Source organism: Haliotis rufescens, unplaced genomic scaffold (genome assembly GCF_023055435.1).
Source record: "Haliotis rufescens isolate VD_foot unplaced genomic scaffold, xgHalRufe1.0.p SCAF_20, whole genome shotgun sequence".
In the NCBI taxonomy this organism is placed as follows: Eukaryota; Metazoa; Mollusca; class Gastropoda; order Lepetellida; family Haliotidae; genus Haliotis; species Haliotis rufescens.
This window is the reverse complement of record NW_025963891.1, coordinates 3,083,633-3,103,745: the sequence shown is the minus strand read 5'-3', so window position 1 is coordinate 3,103,745 and position 20,113 is coordinate 3,083,633. Positions and strand designations below refer to the sequence as shown.

The 20,113-nt window shown below is 39.5% G+C and overlaps 1 protein-coding gene across 4 annotated transcripts in view; it reads right to left on the bottom strand.

The window, feature by feature from the left end:
• Positions 1-1,007: 1,007 nt before the first annotated feature.
• The window catches only part of LOC124142709 (neuronal acetylcholine receptor subunit alpha-7-like), an 87,459-nt gene continuing 68,353 nt past the window's right edge, over positions 1,008-20,113 (bottom strand). For all 4 annotated transcript variants that reach the window (XM_046511303.2, XM_046511302.2, XM_046511301.2 and 1 more), the window contains 6 exons: positions 13,650-13,843; positions 12,562-12,668; positions 8,643-9,097; positions 7,925-8,011; positions 5,954-6,069; positions 1,008-4,743 (listed from right to left, as the gene is read on the bottom strand). In XM_046511303.2, coding sequence (XP_046367259.1) covers positions 4,276-4,743; positions 5,954-6,069; positions 7,925-8,011; positions 8,643-9,097; positions 12,562-12,668; positions 13,650-13,843 — 1,427 coding nt within the window. In that variant the 3' untranslated portion in view covers positions 1,008-4,275. The remainder of the gene's footprint in view (positions 4,744-5,953; positions 6,070-7,924; positions 8,012-8,642; positions 9,098-12,561; positions 12,669-13,649; positions 13,844-20,113) is intronic.

Here is a 20,113-nt window from a genome sequence, read left to right as displayed (position 1 = left end):
TCATATTTTTATCAATCCGACTTTTTATCTGCTTGTTTATGTTATTAAAAGTGAAGGGTGAAAAACGTGGAAGATATAACGTGATCAAGTGCGGGCATATAACTACTGAACATACGTCAGTGGCAGACAGAGTGTTGACTGACTTTCAGTTGAGCTTGTTCTTAACTGTGAAAACAATGTAGCTGATTGAACGGAACAACCAGAGAAAGTCATACAATGACGAGTGTGTGCTGTAATCTGATGGCAGCTCGTCCATGAAGGGAATTAGATCTAGGAAATGTTTCGAAGTTTGCACAAGGTATGAATAGTCTTCTTGAAACAGTGTCTTGAAAAAAAACGTGCTATTCAGTACAACTTCTATTTAGCGGGTTCTGCTATGGAATTATATGACTTCATCTAAGGTATAGTGGCGTCATGTCTTCCATGTATGGCCCACCGCTGTGAGTGTTCACGAAGAAACAACGTATACGAGGAAACATTACTCATAATGTTTGTATTTCAACTGCCGATAAACATGAACTGTTTTCAGATTTGCTAATGCTAATGATTTGCTCAATTTTAAAATTTGAAACCTCCAGCTAACGCCGCAGTTCCAAATGGAATACTCAACAACACCTGCCAATCTGAAAACAGATAATGTTTATCTTTCAATTAAAGCCAAATCCAGTTCGACAAGGCGCAGCAGGACGTCCCTGGGTGAAAGTCAAAGAGAGCAGGGCAGTGCAAGTGCCAATGTATGGCAAACGCCCATGAACTTATAACCGGGATTTGGTGCATGGATACGCAGGGCGCAAGTCAGACACAATCTAGATTACCTGACTAAACTGTATTTTCCTAATGGGAGAAAAATTATACAAATTACCCTGTGCCTTCGACGCCAGTAAACCAGAGCTGACGTCTCAGATTGCAATCATAGTGTTAAGAGTTAAGAGGTTTAGACTCCCTAGGGGCATTGAGGAGAGGAATGACGCATGCACAGAATATGCAAAAGCATGTAGCCATATTGATTGGGTTTTTTAACCTTTATTTTTTAATGAAGTGATAGTTGAATCATTGAGGTACATATGTTTAGGCTGAATGTATGTACCAAATAAATATTGGAACTATTGCAGACTGAATATCTGAACAGTCAGTCGTTTTGCTCATGACATAGTTGGGATCGTGCAATGAATATTGAAAGGGTTTTGTGGGTTTATTTGCATATGCGCTCATGAGTTCAGGTTTTGACAACATTTGTAAAACGTAAAAAGCAAAGACTGACCAGGCAAACACCCTAATATACTGCTTTGTCAAACTAATACTGAACATGCAAGTTCAACGTGATCAACACTTTTATTGAAAGATATGTCTATATACATAAAAACAAATCACTAATACACTTTACGAATCATAAAATGCAATGAAGACGAACATTCAAAATTAGTATATTTATAAATATATTTAGGAAAATATTTCATTAAGAAGTTCATGTATTCCTTTCTCGAATTTATTGAGACTTATTTTCAATGTGTTCCATTATGTTGTTGAATGTCAAGAAGTACAATATTTCATTTTACTTCATACACTATGTAATTCCACTTGGGGTATTTTATATTACACAGATTTTGTGTTCCTAGACATTCTTAGAATATGTATGAAATGTCAAAAGACACATCAAGTGTATTTATGATGGCATACCAAACCGTAAGACACATCTTCGGAAACTTAATTGTATCATCCAAACATATTTTGTCAAAAATGGCTTATGCTTCATGACCAGGAATACCAGGCTGGACTTGAACACACTTTTACCAAACATGCCAGTCCACATGGTAGGAAATGAATGTATTGATTTGATTTAAAAAGAAAGAACTCTGAAGCACGACGTAATTCAAGTCCAAATATCATAAAACGTAACTTGTTTATGACTAGGTGTTTCAGACATTCACATCAAAACATCTGCTAAAAAGAGACTGGTTGCAAGTTAGGTTTACGCCATGCCATTGGAGTGGTATTTGTGAGCTGCAACGATCAGAAAGATGTACAATACGTTTGTGTCATGTGCAACATCTTGATAATGTGCAACCACCTTTGGTGATATACAGTGATGCGCACCCATCTTCAGTGATGTGATGTGCAACCAACAGGGTGAAATGAAATCACGGTTCCATAATTATAGGAGTAAGTCAGTGCATCCATGTAGCATCCGTTTGTAGTGCAGAGATAAGGCATTCTTCAAGTCTCAGCGATAGGTGAGGAGTTACGTCCGTGACATAGGATTAGATGATGTCAAATTGAATGATGAAGTGAGTGAATGAATCTGGTATATGGAATCAGTTCTCTGTCGGTAGCAGCTTCACTCTGTTCCTGATGATGACACCAATTCAATCTGTTGCCGATCTGATACATAGGGCGCCATAGTATGGCATAGGTAGTTGTTCACATCGAAAGTTGATAAATAGCAGCAGTAGCAATCCCATATAGTATCATCGACATGAAACAATATAAACATCACGACTGTGCCACAGCAAAGTAATGTACTCTCCTGGTCTGGATTGTTCCATGCATGTAATTCCTTCTCTGGACTACACTCAGATGATATCTGCTGTTGCCTCCGGAAGAGCAGGTAATGCTTCCCCATTTCGCGAACACCCGGTGTCATCACGTTAAATCCTTTTTACGGCTTACTGAAGCTGTTCGGCAGATAATCGATACTGATTATTCTCTGGAGTGGACGTTTTGAATTTTCTTATTGTCTTTTCTAAAATGATTATCTTAGCACAAGACTTAGCGTCATAAAGAATGATGCCGTTGGCGGCGAACACAGTACCAGCAAGCAATCACAGAGCCTAATGATTACAATTGCTTAACCAGCTGACTTCTTTCCTTCATCTCTTGAGTTGCATCGCGCCGTTCCTCAATCACTGTATCTGTAATACACACAGTTGTTTGTTGGTAACTGACATCTCACCGTTCCATAACCACTTTACTTGTTATTCTAATTTCATTTCCTTATACGTTACCGAAATTGCATACCATGAAATGCATGTAGCTCTTCCGAAATCGCATACAATGTAATGCGTGTAGCTGTTCCGAAATCGCATACCATGTAATGCATGTAGCTCTTCCGAAATCGCATACCATGTAATGCGTGTAGCTGTTCCGATATCGCAATACTTGCCTTGGTATATGCGTATTTGTTCAGAGATCATACCTATAGTGCTGATGAACGGACGTATAATAATGCTGGTTCAGAAAAGGTTCTGCCATCACAAGGCTTGAACCCACGTGGCCTATGTTCCTAACCACTATGTAGGCACACGCAGTAATGTTGACGACTTGTAACACTGATAAATACACGTCTAGTGCCAACCACTTCTACGAAAAATATCACACGTGTATACATGTACATTACATTCTTAGGTCTAACATGAATTAAATGATAACCTTTTTCGTCCATACAGTATCCCCACGCTTGCAATGTACATGCATGAAATACAATGTATACATACAATGTAAGCAAAACTGATGTAGTGATTGAGTTGGGTTATATGGCGGAGTGTCGGTGTAATGCGACAGGTACACTGCGGTAATGCAGATGGTGTAGACTTTTGCAACTTTGGTGAAAAATGCGAGCACTGAGGACCAAGGATCCTAATCAGGGTGAATCGGAGATTCGCGCAAATCCTGATTTGAAGTGTACTCAACTTATTGTCATAGCATCACGACTGTACACTGGTCGCATGTACTATTTTCCACGCGTACAAAGTCTCGTCAACACATTTATAAAGAATGCATGCTTGCTAAACATTAAGATCAAGTCACTGGCTATTGTAAATGTCCATTTGCACATTTGAATGTCCACGTATACTAAAATGTATATTAAAGTGTATCATGTCCACGTGAAGGTAGATTCAACGTTGCATTAAAAGTTAAAGGAAGGCTGAAGGTCCCCGCAACGTTGCGATCATGTAATTCTGTTGGCTGGGATGATGCAACTATAGTGTTAGAGAACGCCCAGCAGTCAACATTCACATACTACACGTACGCCACACTGAAGGTGAGGCAAAGGTCTGAAACAAAGTGGTAGTTATGCAAGACCTTTATGTGTGTAGTGCAAAAGACCACATGAAAAACATCTTGTCATTACTATGCAAGTAACTGCTTCACATTACAGGTAAGTTGCTGTCCCAGTTCCAAGGCGAACATGAAACAACAATTCAATATGTCGTTCCAAGAACTCAACGTTTAGGTCATGTCACTCGTTCTAACAGATAATTGATGTCTCAGATCTTTTTATTTCGTTGGCTTGTCCATCGTCGTTTCAAATATTGTGAACGCTGAAGCAAATATGGCTACCAGATACAGAAAGAAAAAGAGACGATCGAGCACAAGCGCCATGACCTTCCACTCCCGAGCAAGTCTCTCCTTTTCTTCTCTGTGTGAGGATTTATCCCACATCAGTTTCATATGTCGCCGTATTTCTCGCACCTCCGCTTCAAGAGCAGAAAACTGATGTCCAAAAGATGCATCCGCCTCCCCTGATGGAGTATGCATGCTGTTGCCGTTAGAAATACCACGCCAGCTCTCTTCTGTCTGAAGCTCGTAACAACCCACTCGGTCATACTTGAAGTCACTGTGTTTCTTCTCTCGGTTGTTCTTGACGTAGTTGGCTGCGGTGGCCGCCGCGATCTGGTCCTCTTCGCCTTTGTCTACCAGTTGGTTCCGCATACAGAAGATACGCGCAAACCCGTCCAACATAATCTGTAGAAGAAGAACATTAATGTTTGAGTGCAAAACAAAATGTTAGACAATGCGTTATATTTGATTACATTACAAATGTATATTATACACTTGGGGACTATCAAATACAGGTAGATACTTTTTTTTATTTTCAACATCTTGACAGGTCACTTCCAGGGATCCTGATTGAAGGCCGATGCCTTGTCAGATACTAATCGAGGGCAGGTACTTGACAAGATAAAATATTTAGTGAATGATCATATTTTTATCTCTTAATTCAAATATTTTTCATGATGTTTGAAAGTAAGAATCTTTTAAATGGAACTATACATCATGCACTGTCTGCAACACGAGAACAAAGAAAAAGAAAACATTAGAATTATTTCAAAATGGTAAGAATTGAAAAACATGAAACAATTTGACCATATATTGTCAGACAGTTACCACTCAATATGTACCGCAACACCTACTGTGTCAGGATAAAGGTAAGATGCAATGTGCACATTGAAACAGGACGTCCTTACATAATGTCGTAATTCAAAAAGACGTTATCTTAACCCAAAACGAAAAGTTGTGACGCCAATCCGCCTGCACAAACTGGTAAGCTCGTTAAATGAGGGTTAGTGGCCAATAGGAAGCCGTGCATGGGCTGAATTCGGTCGGCAAGAATAGTACGGGTCTGTAGAGATAAACAGTATAAGGGATAAATTACCAATAATTACCAACAAGCGACGAGGAATTATAGACTTCTGTACTGATAAAGGAATGATTTAAGCCCTGAAGGACAGATTATATTCTATTCCGAGCGGTCAATAGTCATTATAATACACCATATTAAAAAACAAGTATGTCAAGTCATCCCAAAAGAAAAACGTCATAGAAGTCAATGTTTTGTTCACAAGACGTCATGTTATCAATTTGTGACGTCATGTGGTATTGTTCTAAAACATATAGTAATGCGACGTCATGTCACTTCAATTGACCAATCAGCATTGAGAATCGGTGAAACGTACACGTGTCAATATCTAAAAGTAATTACACGCCATTTTTCTATCCCTATGGCTAATATGTTGAATTGTCCGAATTTCAAGACGACCGGTGTGTTCTGTTTTTAGAAATCGGTATTGCATTCCGGATTTCGAGTTTACTAGGTTTCGCTGTCAAATAAGTCTCGTGAAGAGGATTTTCATGAGGTTGTAAAATTAGTTGTACTGTGACAGCACCAACTGACCTTCTTCAACAGACGTGGAACAGTTGTTCTTGATCCCCGGAAATACAGGTTGACCACAATGACTGACAGTAGTGTTGACAGCGTGATTAATATCATGTTAAGACAGTAGTATGCACCTGCAACAAAAAATCCGTCATAACATAGCTGATCAGTAGAATTATATATATTTATACATCATGAGCATCGATGTATGCTAGTGGAAAGCGATGACACCCAATCCCATCCCGTTAGTCGCCTCTTACGACAAGCATGGGTTATAGAAGAACATTCCAACCCGTATCTTCACGGGGACGGTTCTTGTCATTTCAATGAGAATATATTTGTATCAAAACAAAGTGACATAAATATCTGCACAGTCTAATTAGGAATGATATAGCCAGCCATTTTATCGTAACTTGTGTAGAGACCGCATGCTAAGCATATTTTGAATTTGAATCCATGAATTAGGTTTCATTTCATTTTTTAAAAGCATCTTTAGAAAGCATATTGGATCCATCATTTATACACCAGGACACTTTCATCTTTCAAGAAAAAGATTGACTGGCAATGTGCTTCAACGAAATCACTAACAGTTCATAAAATCAAATTCTTTGATTCAACTTTTATTTCAATAAATAGACTAATTTACTTACGGCAACAACTAGGAATATAAAACCAGAACATCACGTAACATTTCAATTTAGGTATCAGCTATTCGTACAGCTAGGGGTTATGTTCAGGAAACATTTTCTTTCATCTGAATGCATGGGCCGCCCTTTAATGGGTGGGACACACGATCAAAGGAGCCGCTAATACAGGCTAGAAAGTGTCAAACGCGGAACTTCCCTTTCTTTACATATATGATAACGTTGCAAATTGTTCCCTCATAGGAACCGCATTTGACCGTAATTACAATATGTTTTCATGGATTTCATTACGAGGCCCTGCAGACCAAAATCGACCTCTTTCGTTGAAATGCGGGGCGTGACGCATGAATATCTGCGCGAAGTGGAAATATGACATCAAGACATTTTATATATAGATAAAACAGCTGCGATGTCGATTCTTCAGTTCACTGAGATGCGTCAATATTATTCTTACTAAAAATAATTAAATAGCTCTCGGCGTGTTTGTTTATTTGATGAGAGAGGGGGGCCTTTTGACCTTATCCCGTTTTATTGACAACAAAAGTAATGAGGCGTCAAAAGAAATTTATACTTTTCGGTAAAGAAAAAAAATATTTTTATTTTAATTTGGTAGTGAGTGAATCACCAATTACTTGCAGCATATCATCAAGATACACTTGTATTGAGGGCTGACAGTAACACTGAAGATATGTTTTGGAACACGAAACATACTTTTATACAGATTTTTAAAGATTTCGATGCGTGGTTTTGAAATTGATGCGCCATTGCCCAAGAAACTTAACCTTTCTTAACATAGTAACTGACATGCCAAACCATGATATACTACCACCCCGTGTACATATCGACCCCATCATTGAGATTATGTTGAATGAACCAGTAGTTGAGTGTATCATTACTGCAATACATGCCCTGTGCACGGTGCACGGGCACTCGGCCGAACCCCTGAACCCATCATACAGTTAGATCCTCAACACATCGATCACTGACAAGAAAAATAGATTCCTATCGTAACCCCAAGGTTATCCAAATTTTCGCTTATCATTCACCGACAGAAAACCAACTCTTCCTCTATAAGCCTAAGGTGCTGCGCTTTCACTGATCAGTCGGCGAGCTCTCCTGTGCAGTTCTGGGGTTACCTCATTAACAGGCTTTCTCTGGTAGATGAAGAACATAGAATTACCCTTTCTTACACAGCCCGTAAGTTACGTATGCGTTCACTCATCAATCAAAGACATGGAATCAAAGTCACCTACGCTTGTGCTATACACATGGGTAGGAAATCAGTTTCCTCTACAGATTCTCGCTCTTCGTGTATAGATGAACATCGACAAGTGATGGTACTTACCGATCAGGGGGATGGAGGATGCTGCTGGCGGGGTTGATTCAGCAAGCAGAAGAAGCAACACAAAGAAAGCAACGAATATATTCATTCCTGAAAAAAGTCAAAAGCAGTATATATGTAGTCATTTCCTGAAAAACGAGAGAAGAACGTATAACAAATGCATAGTACATCATTAAAATAATGCGAGGATGAAATTAATGTGTGTCCTTGGCTCGCATTTTTATGCGAACTGTTATCACCTTTAGCTATATCTGAGTTTCCAGCCTTGTCATGTGCTGATTAGTGATTTGCTGATTGGCAATTTTAATGGTAGGCCCATTCGCATTAATTTCAGAACGCATTAAATTTTGTGGCTAGTAGACTGATTAAATTGTGTAACATTGATTTCGGGGTGAACATATATCCTACGTTGATGGTTCATTTCGGATAGCGAGTGATAAGACAGAATACTAGTCAGACAAGTTTGTTTGTTGTTTTAATGCCGCACTTAGCGGTATGAAATGATAATAATAACTGATTATCTAATCCCCTTAGTAGAATATAATGATATGAATGTTCTATAAATACACAACAAGCGGCCTATATGATCCCCTTGTTTTCAATATGCTTTATGTATAACTATATGACCCTTACGTGCAAAGTAACGGTCTATCTGTTCCATTAGTACACGATAAACAGCTGATTCATTACGTGTGTACCGTTAGTTAACAGTAATACTAACCTAGCTGCATTTTGGCTGGGGACTCTGGGGGGAGCCAGAAGAGAACGAGGGTGAGTGAAGAGAGGAGGACACAGGGCAGGATGAGGATGTAGTTGTAGAACGCCACCTTCCTGCTGATCTTCAGCGTGAAAGTCAGGTCAACATACGGTTCTGGACAACACGGGTAATATTTCACATTCTTCTTAGCTGAAGAATCTAGAATATCCCATTCGTTGCTAGGAATATAGTCAGTCATTTCAAAACCTTTCACTGTGTATAAGAATTCCAGGTCCAACTTAGATCCATCATATGTCCAAGAACCAAACTTCAGAACGCATGTCTGAACATCGAAGGGGAAATGCCGAATATCAATAGAGCAAGAACTCTTAAAAACAGCTTGTGGGATCCATACAACGCCTCCATCATGAGAGATGACAGCCAAAGCATCCCTCTTTTCTTCCAGTCGAGTGTCGGCGCTGTAACAAAGGTGGCGAGAAATAAAACTAGCTCTTATAACATTTTGAACACTTCACAAAACATTAAAACCAATGAATGTATTTAGGTACTGTTTTACTTCTGTTTAATAATACTATATAGCATCATGAGGAACAGCTGGTTTGATATTCAGGGGAGTGAGGGGCTGAAAAATATAATTTTCCCTCAGGTGTTTACCTCAAAAACATTTTTCATGACGTCACATGTAGTTATTATATCCTACATCGTCAGGGCAATTCTTTGGTTCAGGCGATGTCTCTTTGTGGTACCGGATAATGTGAGAAAGTTTATTACATAAATCACCATGATATATTGCACAGGTCATGTATCAGGTGAAGCAAATATATTTGAATTATACCTCTGTTCGCCCAGCAGTGAGTGAGTACACGGTTACATGATATGGCAATGCAAAACCTTTCAGCTCCTTCTATTCTAGATTTTATAATCCCCAGGATGCTGGGAATGTCATGTTTTGTGCACATTCACCCGTTTTCTCGGGTATTATTTAATTCAGTCAAGGAGAAATTTGTCCAATTTTCTCTTTGCTCAACAAATAATGTGGAAATGTATCAGCCTAAAAAGCACGCCATCTGGAACAGATCGTGATACTTCAAATAAACAGGAGCCTGTGTGGAATGTTTAAATATGTTGGCGCTTACGTTGTAGTTGTTTTAAACCATACTGATGTTTATAAACATTCAACGGGTCAGTGTAAGATAACTGTTTTAGAGTAAGATTGTGTTGATTCATTTTTCTACATACAATACAAGAACATAATTAGAAGAAAACGACCCCAAATCGTTTTTGATATTTTAATGCCATGAAATGTAAAGAAAATAGGTCTGCTTAAACAAAGTAACAAACCTGCATCCGATTGATCTAGTGCCCGAAAAGTAAGTACCATAATTGGTTGAGTGCATGGAGTTCAAGTGAACATGGTACCCTGATCAGTTAAGTTCAAATGAACATGTTGCTCTGATCAGTTAAGTTCAAGTGAACATGGTCTCCTGATCAGTTAAGTTCAAGAGAACATGGTGCCCTGATCAGTTAAGTTCAAGTGAACATGGTGCCCTGATCAGTTTAGTTCAAGAGAACATGGTCCCCTGATCAGATAAGTTCAAGTGAACATGGTACCCTGATCAGTTAAGTTCAAATGAACATGGTACCCTGATCAGTTAAGTTCAAATGAACATGGTCTCCTGATCAGTTAAGTTCAAGTGAACATGGTCCCCTGATCAGTTAAGTTCAAGTGAACATGGTCCCCTGATCAGTTAAGTTCAAGTGAACATTGTTACCTTTTCAGTTACGCTCAAGTGAACATGGTTACCTTATCAGTTAAGTTCAAGTGAACATGGTCTCCTGATCAGTTAAGTTCAAGTGAACATGGTTACCTTATCAGTTAAGTTCAAGTGAACATGGTCTCCTGATCAGTTAAGTTCAAGAGAACATGGTGCCCTGATCAGTTAAGTTCAAGTGAACATGGTCCCCTGATCAGTTAAGTTCAAGTGAACATTGTTACCTTTTCAGTTACGCTCAAGTGAACATGGTTACCTTATCAGTTAAGTTCAAGTGAACATGGTCTCCTGATCAGTTAAGTTCAAGAGAACATGGTGCCCTGATCAGTTAAGTTCAAGTGAACATGGTGCCCTGATCAGTTTAGTTCAAGAGAACATGGTCCCCTGATCAGATAAGTTCAAGTGAACATGGTACCCTGATCAGTTAAGTTCAAATGAACATGGTCTCCTGATCAGTTAAGTTCAAGTGAACATGGTCCCCTGATCAGTTAAGTTCAAGGGAACATCGTTACCTGATCAGTTAAGTTCAAGTGAACATGGTGCCCTGATCAGTTAAGTTCAAGTGAACATGGTCCCCTGATCAGTTAAGTTCAAGTGAACATTGTTACCTGTTCAGTTACGCTCAAGTGAACATGGTTACCTTATCAGTTACGTTCAAGTGAACATGGTGCTCTGATCAGTTAAGGTCAAGTGAACATGGTTCCTTGATCAGTTAAGTTCAAGTGAACATGGTTCCCTGATCAGTTAAGTTCAAGTGAACATGGTAACCTGATCAGTTAAGTTCAAGTGAACATGGTTACCTTTTCAGTTACGTTCAAGTGAACATGGTAACCTGATCAGTTTAGGGGCAGTGATGCCCTGATAGCTGTGATTCAAGGGAACGTGGTATTTGATTGGTTGGGTGTAAGTATACGTGGTACCCTGCAGCTGATTGGTGATTGGTTCAATTGAAGGGAACAGTGTACCCTGATTGGTGTCGTACAGCAAAACTGGGCTTGTGACATAAAAATATTCGAGACGATATCCATAATAAAATAATTTATGGCATAATTATTTGGTTATGTACACTGGTAACAATCTACAAATACACCATTTGAATTATGTTATTTTTACAACGATGATAGGCTGAAAAGAGTGTTTTGTAAAACTAATGTTGTTTTCCAAAACAGATATCAATATATCATCGCCTTTCGAAAGATCAGTGATTAGTTACTATTGATTTTAGATTGATTTGTCTCAGCAGAGTGTTTATTTTGGTCTCTTACAGCCCTGAACATCCTGAAAGCAAATATTACTAGATCAATTGGATGAAAACATTTCAGTAAACAGTTACTTTGCTGTAGCTTTTAGAAGATTATCAAATACGTTTACATCATTGAGGACATGTGACGTGTCACAACTGCCCGCAGGCCATTGGCATGGTATTTGTGCATATATGATATCAAACTCCGTATTCTGGTGCAGGAGGAAAGGGAGGGGAGGGTGATACAGATAAGGGGCATATGATGGGGTGTCTCTGTAGAAGCCAAATCGATAAGGATGCATGTTAACCAAGTATCATCGCAATAAATTGAATATGTTCATGCTTGAACAGACATATGAAGTTTTTCTCGAAATTACTGACGGAAATGCTTTGAAAATGATTGACCTTAGTTACTTCTATGGGTTAAAAAAGCCAATTACATTGGGCTATCTAATCATCGTGATATTTCTCGTGTGCAAAGAGGCGAACAAAGGACGGAGATGAGCACTGTTTCAGACAAGGGGTATCGGCCGGGGTACCGGTTGCTGCCCAACTGTTCCTGGCTCAGCATATTTGTCTAAATCCTCGATGCATGATAGGCCATGATGCTCAATGTGCTACATGGCCCTCGGTGCATGAAAAGTCATGGTGTTCAATGTAGGACTTGGTCCCATATGCACACTAAGCCATTTTGCTCAATGTGTGACGTTGTCCTCGATGCATGATAAGCCATGATGCTCAATATGGGCCTTGATCCTAGATGCATACGTCATAACAATAAACCAAACATTTAAACATATATTCCACGCCTTGGGCGAAAAACGGAAATCGTTTTCTAATCAGAACGTTTATGTTTTCATTATAAAGCTGAAGTGTTGCTTGAGCGCACGTCATCAGTCGAACTTACTAGTTATACAATTTGATATCTGGCATCCATATTGAATCGGTAGGTACACGCACATTGGTGATGTTATAGTCGCTGACGTTCCATTTCAGGTATATATCCGTCCATTGCTGAAAAAGAACAATGAGTTATATATGTTATTATGTATTTAGTAATGACATATTGTTTTAGCAGAAAAGAAAATATCACACTTGAGTGAAATAACACTTTGTGAACACTACTTCAATGTTGCCCCAATGGCACTATTACTTTCCGAGTGAAAAGATCGCAAAGAACAGCAAGAAAATATATAAAATATTGAACATATCGAAAATGTTGTTGTCAAACAACACCTTGATCTTATCTTGTGACAAAGTTTGTGACACACTTTTATGAAAAAAAACAACTTTACCAGGTCACTCGATGAGATTATATCCATCTTGTTGTAAATACAAAATAAGTTATGGCAGACAAATTGTTATATCAATGTTGCTGATGTGAACAATGTTATATCATGCGTGTTTTATTCATGTTGTTTTCTATGTTAAATGAAATGTCCGTGGCGTTCTCTACAAACCTGTTATATCTATATTGCTGTTTCTATAAAACATGCTATAACATGTTTAACTATCCGTACAAATCATGTTATATATCCAGATTTATGTCTAAAAAAAACATGCTATAACATGTTTAACTTCCGTACAAAACATGTTATATCCATATTTATGTCTCCATAAAACATGCTATAACATGTTTTACTGTCCGTACTGTCCGTTTTATCCATGCTGTAATGTGTACATAAATATTATATCCATGGGGATCATTTCAGTAACATGTTGTATCTATGTTTAAGTATCTAAATACATGTACACTGCTAATCCGTGTTGCCATCTCAACGTGTTGTACTCGTGTTGGTTCATACGACATGCATGTTATAAATGAATAAATGAACAAAGAAACAAACTTACAAAGAAACAAACTTACAAATGAACAAGTTATCAGTCAGTCAGTCAGTTAGTGAGTAAACCAACCAACCAGCCAACCAAACAACAAACAAACAAACCAAACAATGAATGGTAAAACCACACGTTATGTGCCAAGATGGGACTCACATACGACGCCCACACGTTCGTGCTGAGGATCTGGTTGCGTTCATCCAGATCGAGGATCTGTATGAGGCTGAGACCGTAGTAGATGGGCAAAGTGTCGTTTTGCTGCTTCACCGGTCGCCCCATCTTACCAAGCTTAGCATAGTCCTCCAGTAGCGTCCGTATCAACAGTTTCTCGTCCGATAGGTCGGCTCGACCTGTAGGAAAACAAAGGCTATCATTTAGTAAATAGAAGATCAACGCATACTGTATAATTTCATTCATTCGAAATTGTTTTCAGTTATTTGCATGTTACAATAGTATATATATATATATTAAGTATAAAAGTAACAAGCAGCTGTGTTTATCAGTTTGTATAACACCGTATACTGTAAAATAAATATCAGTATCACAGGTCAGAAACCTATGATCCTGGGTTCGAATCCAAGATTTGATTTGATTATGCTTTTTGGTTTTCTGGCACCATAAGTGGTAAACGTTTGAAACTTAAAAGGCTTTCATCCAATATCAAGCTGACACGCCTTGATAGAACTGAATAAAAAGAACTGTTCAAAGCGACGTTAAACCAGCCTCACTCACTCACTCGCCAATGTAAATGGAAGGCCAAGGGAAGTGGATCGAAGACCATTTCCACATTGATTGAACCTAGTATGTTACTGACAAATCAAACACTGAAATAGTGCCAATCTGCCTTTGCGGGTTAAGGCAAGGGAGCGGGGGACATCCCTGCTCGACTGAGGAACTCAAATATGCACAGCCAATTGCGGTGCCTCACACCGCAGAGCCAATCTTGGCCCAAATCTCAAAACCGACAATGTTGAGAGACAGAAACACTGATATATTGAGACAAGGTATGTGATTCGATCATACAAATAGACATTTCTCGGATATTGATATCTGTGTATTTTGAATTAATAAGTCATATATTGTCACATGTACAGGAATACTCTTTGTTAGAGTTAGGCACCGACATATAACTGGAGCAGCAGTCCTGATTGTGGTGTTTTAATTCCATGTAGTGCAGCTTTCACCTTCATAGTTATTTCTAGACACGTCATGAAATGAGTTCCATGACCTTTTCTGCAGTTGTTTGATAGAGGTAAGCATGTTGTGATCATTTTCAATAAGTGATCATTTTCCGAGCCATCCATTATATGTATGGAACGTCAGCAGGGTTTACATCGTTGACAACTTCTCTCATGATTTATGATTTATACGTCCAGCCAGCGAGTCAGACGTGTTTCATATCAGGTTGAATGGGATAATGGCCAGACGTTGGTTGTCTGATAATCAAGTCTGGCAGATTAATCGTTCAGTGTCAGGGCTCAATAGGACCTGACGTAATGACGAAGCGAATATTGGTCAGACGGAAGTCAGTTATTAATTGATGGTGGGTGTCAGTTTGGGAAACGTACACCATAGATCACAGGATCCAAGACACTGACGCCTATACTGAGGGACGGCCACAACAAATGAGCAGCACAACATCCAAGATAATGACTCATACACTGAAGGACGAACTCTGCCGAAGAGCATCACAACATCCCCAGCAAAGTAGAGTTACTTCCCTTGAATGAAGTGTTAACTGTGAGATTAAATTTAACAACATGTTAGGCTCTGCTAACCTTAATTGACGCGTCGTTGAGTATTTAACGATTGTTTGGGGGTAACATTGGCAATAACGTAACCATCTTCCCGAGGCAAGGGAGTTAACTGACTGTAAAAGTCCTTGTTTCCACCCTTGCCGAAATAGGCTGGGACTTCTGGGTTATGTCCTTTCTATGTTTCTCCTATTGGCAATCAGAGTCCACCTATCATATCACTTGCATTTGCTTCAAACAAAAAGGCGGCGCCCAGACAAGACGATACAACGGGTCTTACTCCGCGAAGTGCATCAAATCACACGATCACCTTGATTTAAAACAGATCTGGAAAATATCTGTTGACACAAAGTTGACGGTACACATACTTTGCAAATCCTGAAATCAACCGAAATCTGCAGGGTAGTTTACGAACCGGATGTCGATTTCGTTTCACGATTTTGATTAGACTATGCATAGACTCGTTAGTCCAGCCAAAACTCAATAATTCCATCCTAGTTTGGCAAGGGTATAAACTGGACTTTTATATTCAGTAAACTCCCTTGCCCCGGGAAGACGTAAAGTAACCGAGATTTGAAAACCTGGGCTTAAATTACTTCACTTAGTCAACATCAGCTCAGTATGTATTTGACACAATGATCACATCAACTCATGGGTGAGATGTATCTGTATGTGTATTGATGGTATACCAATGGCATAAAAACATCAAGTATGACGATGGCGCCAATCGTGTCCTTGCCATGGAAATGTCATTTAAAGAGGATTCAGAAAAACCGACATTTAAAAAACAAATGTGTATAAATGTGCATATTTACTGATTGTGTTCAATCACAATACGTGTATGAATAACTAGATATGCAATAAATCATTTTAGAATTGACTTTCGCTTTGTTGTGTCAGTTCCTGCAGTATAAATATTCATACAATGAGGACAAGACTGTATAAACGTAGCACTTAACCGACCAGCTGACGATGAGACCATTGTGTCCAGTAATCTAACAATGTCAACCACGGACACTTTTTATAACATCCGAGGTGAGCGTACTGCATTTTTTAAAGCATTTCATAAACAAGACTGATTGAGAATAGTTTTATGCCTCTTTTAGCAACAATATATGTTCCAGCAATATCACCACAGGAAACACCAGAAAGTGGCTTCAGGCATTGTACCCATGTACATGTGTGGAACTGAACCCGGGCTTTTGGCGTGACAAGCGAACACTTTTACAGCTGTGCTACCCCAAAGGCCCCACCATAAACAAGAACTCCTCGCAAAGTCAGCGAAAATAATGACTTTGTGTCGCTCTTCAGCGGACAAGCTGAAGTGTTACGATCTGATACCGACTACATGATATGAAAAAGCAGATCCCCAAACACATACAGTTTTACAGTACACACGGTGAACTTGTTTATGAACAAGAAATGAACACGCTTATGATGACGGGGAATCCCAGCGGAGATTAACCCTTTTCTTTCAGAAACCAGTAGCCGTGAAGGAGATTGTTGGGGAATGTGTGAAAAATACATGTCCAATGCCGGTTTTTATATTCTGCTCTCAGGGCAGGCACGGGGGCGAATTAATTTTGAGTCTGTAGTATGATACAAAAAGAAAATGTGACTCAGTTTGAACTATAGTATGCTCACCTACAGACCACTATTACGTACTCTGTTGGTGCCTTTACAATGATATAATATATACACACAGCTGAGAGAGACTCTGACTAGTTTGTTCATGTAAACACCACTCTCCATCTCCTGCTGCTGCAGCATCATGCACACATTTCCATCACTTCCTTGACATCCCTCTAAACCGTAAAGAAAGACATGCAATAACCCCATCCCACACACATCGTACATGTCTGACACGAAACATCAAGTGATCATGTGAGGGGGACATGTACGCAATATCACTGATGGGAAGAAGAAAAAAAAATATAGCTAGGTTTACCGATATTTGTGAGACGCTTCTTCCGCTTTGTCATCTCAATCGATACAACCAGAAAGAAGGATCGCATGATCAACCGACGTCGAAAACACTTTTCTAACCAAATGGGAACTGCGTGTTTTTTGCTTGGGATACACAATTACAGATATATTGTTTCTGTCGAAAATAATGTGAATACGTCCGTGTTGTTTTTCATCCACACTCGAAGTTGGTGTTTGACACGACAATCAGTGGAGTAACATCTGCCTGGTAATAATGGATTGAAGCAAGCTGTGAGTCATTTTTCACAGGTTTCCACTTCTGACATTCATAGTTGACACGGGGGAGAAGAACATCACTACATATTTCACAAAAAATTGTCACGTTATCTCAATCCAAAAAATACCTCTTGTCTCATATTGACATCTAATGTGTTTATTCGGAATCACTCTCTGTTCAAAACCACGTGAGAATTAAAGTATCACTATTTGTGCTATTACCATAGGTTAATTGTCCAATTGGATACTCAGTGTAGGGCATGGTCTATTCATTTTCCGTGGGTACTGTTGTCACCTGCGCTGTGATATATAGCCTGTTTTAACACCCTCAATTTACCACATAGAACATAATTTGGTTCCGACCGTATTGTCATGTAACCATTGATGTAAACTATTCCTGTACCATGCAGTGTCCACCTCGTATGTAGTCATGATGGTTGTTTGGTTGGTTGTTTAACGCCGCACTCAGCAATATCCCAGCTATATGACGGCGGTCTGTAAAAAATCGAGTCTGAACCAGACAATCCAGTGATTAATATCATGAGCATCGATCCACACAATTGGAATCGATGGCAAGCATCAATCAAGTCAGCGAGCCTAACCACCCGATCCCGTGAGTCGCCTCTTACGACAAGCAGAGTCGCCTTTTACGGTACGCTTGGGTTGCTGAAAACCTATTTTACCCATCTATCTTAGTGATGAGGGACTCGTCATATCAAGTACCAGCTCCATGCATATAGTATATATAACATGTACAGTGTTTCTTTCTTCTTGTTTTTTGTTGTTGTTGTTTAACGCCGCACTCAGCAATACTCCATCAATATGACGGCGGTCTGTAAATAATCGGGTCTGGACCAGACAGTCCAGTAGTTGACATCATGAACATCGATCCACGCAATTGGAATACGATGACATGCATCAACAAAGTCAGGAAACTTGATCACCCGATCCCTTTAGTCGCCTTTCTCGACAAGCATATTCGCCTTTTACGACAAGCGTGGATTGCTGAAGACCTATTCTACCCCATATCTTCACGGGTCTCATGTACTGTGACTAGAGCTTGTTCCGTTAACATTGATCAGTACGACAGTATACTGACTCCGAGCCAACCAGTTATTTCTTTATCCCCTTAATGCCGGGCGCCAGGTAGGGTAACAACAAGCTACATCTGTTTAAGTATTTCAGTATGACGCTGCGGAGATTAAAACACCGACCTTCCTCTTTCAAGGCAGACGCTCTATCCACTAGAGCATGGAGACGGACAGCAAGGGTATAGTATCGCCAGACCAGGAATCAAAATTGTGTCGAACTGGGTTTTGAAGCAAGTCAAATTGGATCCGAAAAGGCCTTAATAACCGTTTTACCACATTGACATAGTTCGCAGTCCACTGATCAACAATAACATTATAACTACAGTGTACACATTCACCTGTCACTCATATACACCCCACTTTCACCTTACTTCTTACATGGATGTTGCACATGCTATCAACCACTCGTTCGTTTAGTGGAGGTTCATTGTAAGTAGCGTGTAGTAACTCACTAATTTCCTGAGCCAAACTCTTTCTCTTGGTAAATGGAGGTCTGGTGTCTGGTTTCGATTAAGAAAACATATTAGGATACAGGATATAGTCTATCAGCCATGTAAGCCAATCCCTATGTTCAGCTCACACGTCCATCTTCACTCAAGCGTTTCTGCCATAGTGAGTGAGTGAGTTGGGTTTAACGCCGCTTTTAACATTATTCCAGTTTTATCACGGTGTGTCAGCTTAATGTGGGAGGAAAGTCCGAAGTGATGCTGGTCTTAGACGTTTACCACTTCGGTGAAACCCACGAGCACGGGTACGGTGCTGACAAACCTAGAAACATAATCGGGGTGAACCGGGATTCCAACCCACAATCATAGGTTTCAGGCGTGTCCAGGGGATGCAACGCTGCACAGCGAATCGCGGCGCCTCAGACGACCGGGCCACCCATGCCCCCTTTTCTGCCATAACAATGATACATGTTTTCAATGTAACGTTGAAATAATTTACGTCTTGACTTGTGCATGTACATATGAAAGATTCAGTGTTAAGTCTTCTGTCTTTTCTCATAGTTTCGAATGTGATCTTTGCCTTAATAGATAAAAGCAACGAAACCCTTTCCGTACTCATGGAAAATCTCCACTTAAAGAGTGTGAATCGTACGATTCCGACAATATTCTGAGCATGTGTTTATGAATCACCATTAAATAGTAATGGCACCAGGGGTAGTGAAAAGGCAAGCGAATGCTGCACAAACACAAGCGACGGCAAGTCAGTGGTTCACCTGAACTAACACGGGAACCTATGTTGCAAGTCAAATAGGGCATTGCATCGGACATTATTTTGGTCACTGAAGTCACATTTGGAAATGTCGTCTATGTGTCTACCACAAAACATTTTGAAAGCTGTGGTAAGGCCTTGAATGTTGTAACACCAATCAAACAACTTCTGAGAAAGAGTCGTATGACTGTTTGAAATATTTATAGGCTCAATTGTAACTCAAAAGTTGTGAAATGTAAACGCAAAAGGCTGGAGCTTCTGGAATATTGCTCAAAATAAAAGGAAAGTTGATGACTGGAAAGATAACGTCACCCCTCGATTGGTTAATTAGCCACAGCGTACAGAATTGGAACGAAAT